The 1,215-nt window shown below is 27.2% G+C and overlaps 1 protein-coding gene across 4 annotated transcripts in view; it reads left to right on the top strand.

Annotated features, from left to right (window-relative positions):
* The window catches only part of LOC108973728 (dedicator of cytokinesis protein 9), a 63,541-nt gene extending 62,674 nt beyond the window's left edge, over positions 1–867 (top strand). For 3 of the 4 annotated variants that reach the window (XR_001993745.1, XM_018941179.1, XM_018941177.1), the window contains exon 14: positions 665–867. Coding sequence is in view for 3 of the 4 variants with exons in the window: in XM_018941179.1 (XP_018796724.1) it covers positions 665–687 (23 nt within the window). In the remaining variant the exon portion in view is untranslated. The remainder of the gene's footprint in view (positions 1–664) is intronic. The other variant, XM_018941178.1, reaches the window with a different exon arrangement.
* The last annotated feature ends 348 nt before the right edge of the window (positions 868–1,215 follow it).

Here is a 1,215-nt window from a genome sequence, read left to right as displayed (position 1 = left end):
TTAATAATTTTTTTTATTTAATTTTGTTTTTTGCTATTTATTTTTTTAATGTAGCAGCATTAAATCCAAAACAGAAAAATTATTAACAATTTATGATTCGTCATTACTCTTTTTTTAAAAATTACATATGTATGTCATAATGACATCAACAAGAAGGTTATATCTTCTTCTTTATTGGCGTAGACACGATTATATTCGAATTAACAAGGCAATATACCTTAATTCAATACAGGAGAGCATGTGAACTTTTCCTTTAAGTGCTATAATCTCTTTCAAATGCAACTTTACTTGAATTCCGCTAGTAGTCTGTTCAAACCGCCACTTTGCAAGCGTTGATAAATGGATGTTAGTTTCTAAGCTATTGCTGCTATCAATTGTTGATATTTGTTTAACATATTATTTATAACATTTTGTAAAAAAAAACACAAAAACTATATTTCATAATTATATAACTGAACTAAATTTAAGACCGTGCTTCCTCACTAAACCGCAGTTTTTCCTCTACCAAACCCCTCTTTCAAACACAAAATGATCATAATTCACTAACACCCCGTTCTTAATGACTCACTAACGCACAATTTATATACACTATATGTTTTTTTTTTCTTTTCTTACAATTCATTACATTTTCAATAATGTGTTTTACGATTTTTTCTAATTCTAGCTTTTGGTTTTGCAGTGTATTAATTTATAATAAAAGCCACACAGTCACAAGTAATGCAATAATAAGCAACAAACACCCATACAATTACACCAACACAATTAGGAGTAAAAAAATAATGCGACTTAATGAATTTACAACAGCAATAACATAATTGACACGCATATGTAGAACATAAGTAAACTGCATATGTAAGCCAAACACAATACACAAATACAAATTAAAGGACAAGCAAAAACGAAGCGAGGATCGAATAAGAATTTAAAACAAGTCCAACAAAATAGCTAACCAATACACACACAGAAACACGGTAAAGTATGTGTTTATGCAGTTAGAAACAATGTTTGAAGGAGCGCTTTGTTTATTTGGCATATAAAATATTTACGAATATAAAATTATATTAAAGGTTAAACTTGGTACACAAACAAAAAAAAAAAAAAAAAAAAAATAAAAAAAAATAAAGCGTTTGTAGTATTGCCACATATTTGATTTACGATTTATTTGCTTTAATTATTTATACATGCATACATTCATACATATTTTTTACATTTAAG

Source organism: Bactrocera latifrons, unplaced genomic scaffold (genome assembly GCF_001853355.1).
Source record: "Bactrocera latifrons isolate USDA-ARS-PBARC rearing strain unplaced genomic scaffold, ASM185335v1 scaffold_5, whole genome shotgun sequence".
NCBI classification, from domain to species: Eukaryota; Metazoa; Arthropoda; class Insecta; order Diptera; family Tephritidae; genus Bactrocera; species Bactrocera latifrons.
This window is presented reverse-complemented; position numbering and strand designations above follow the sequence as displayed.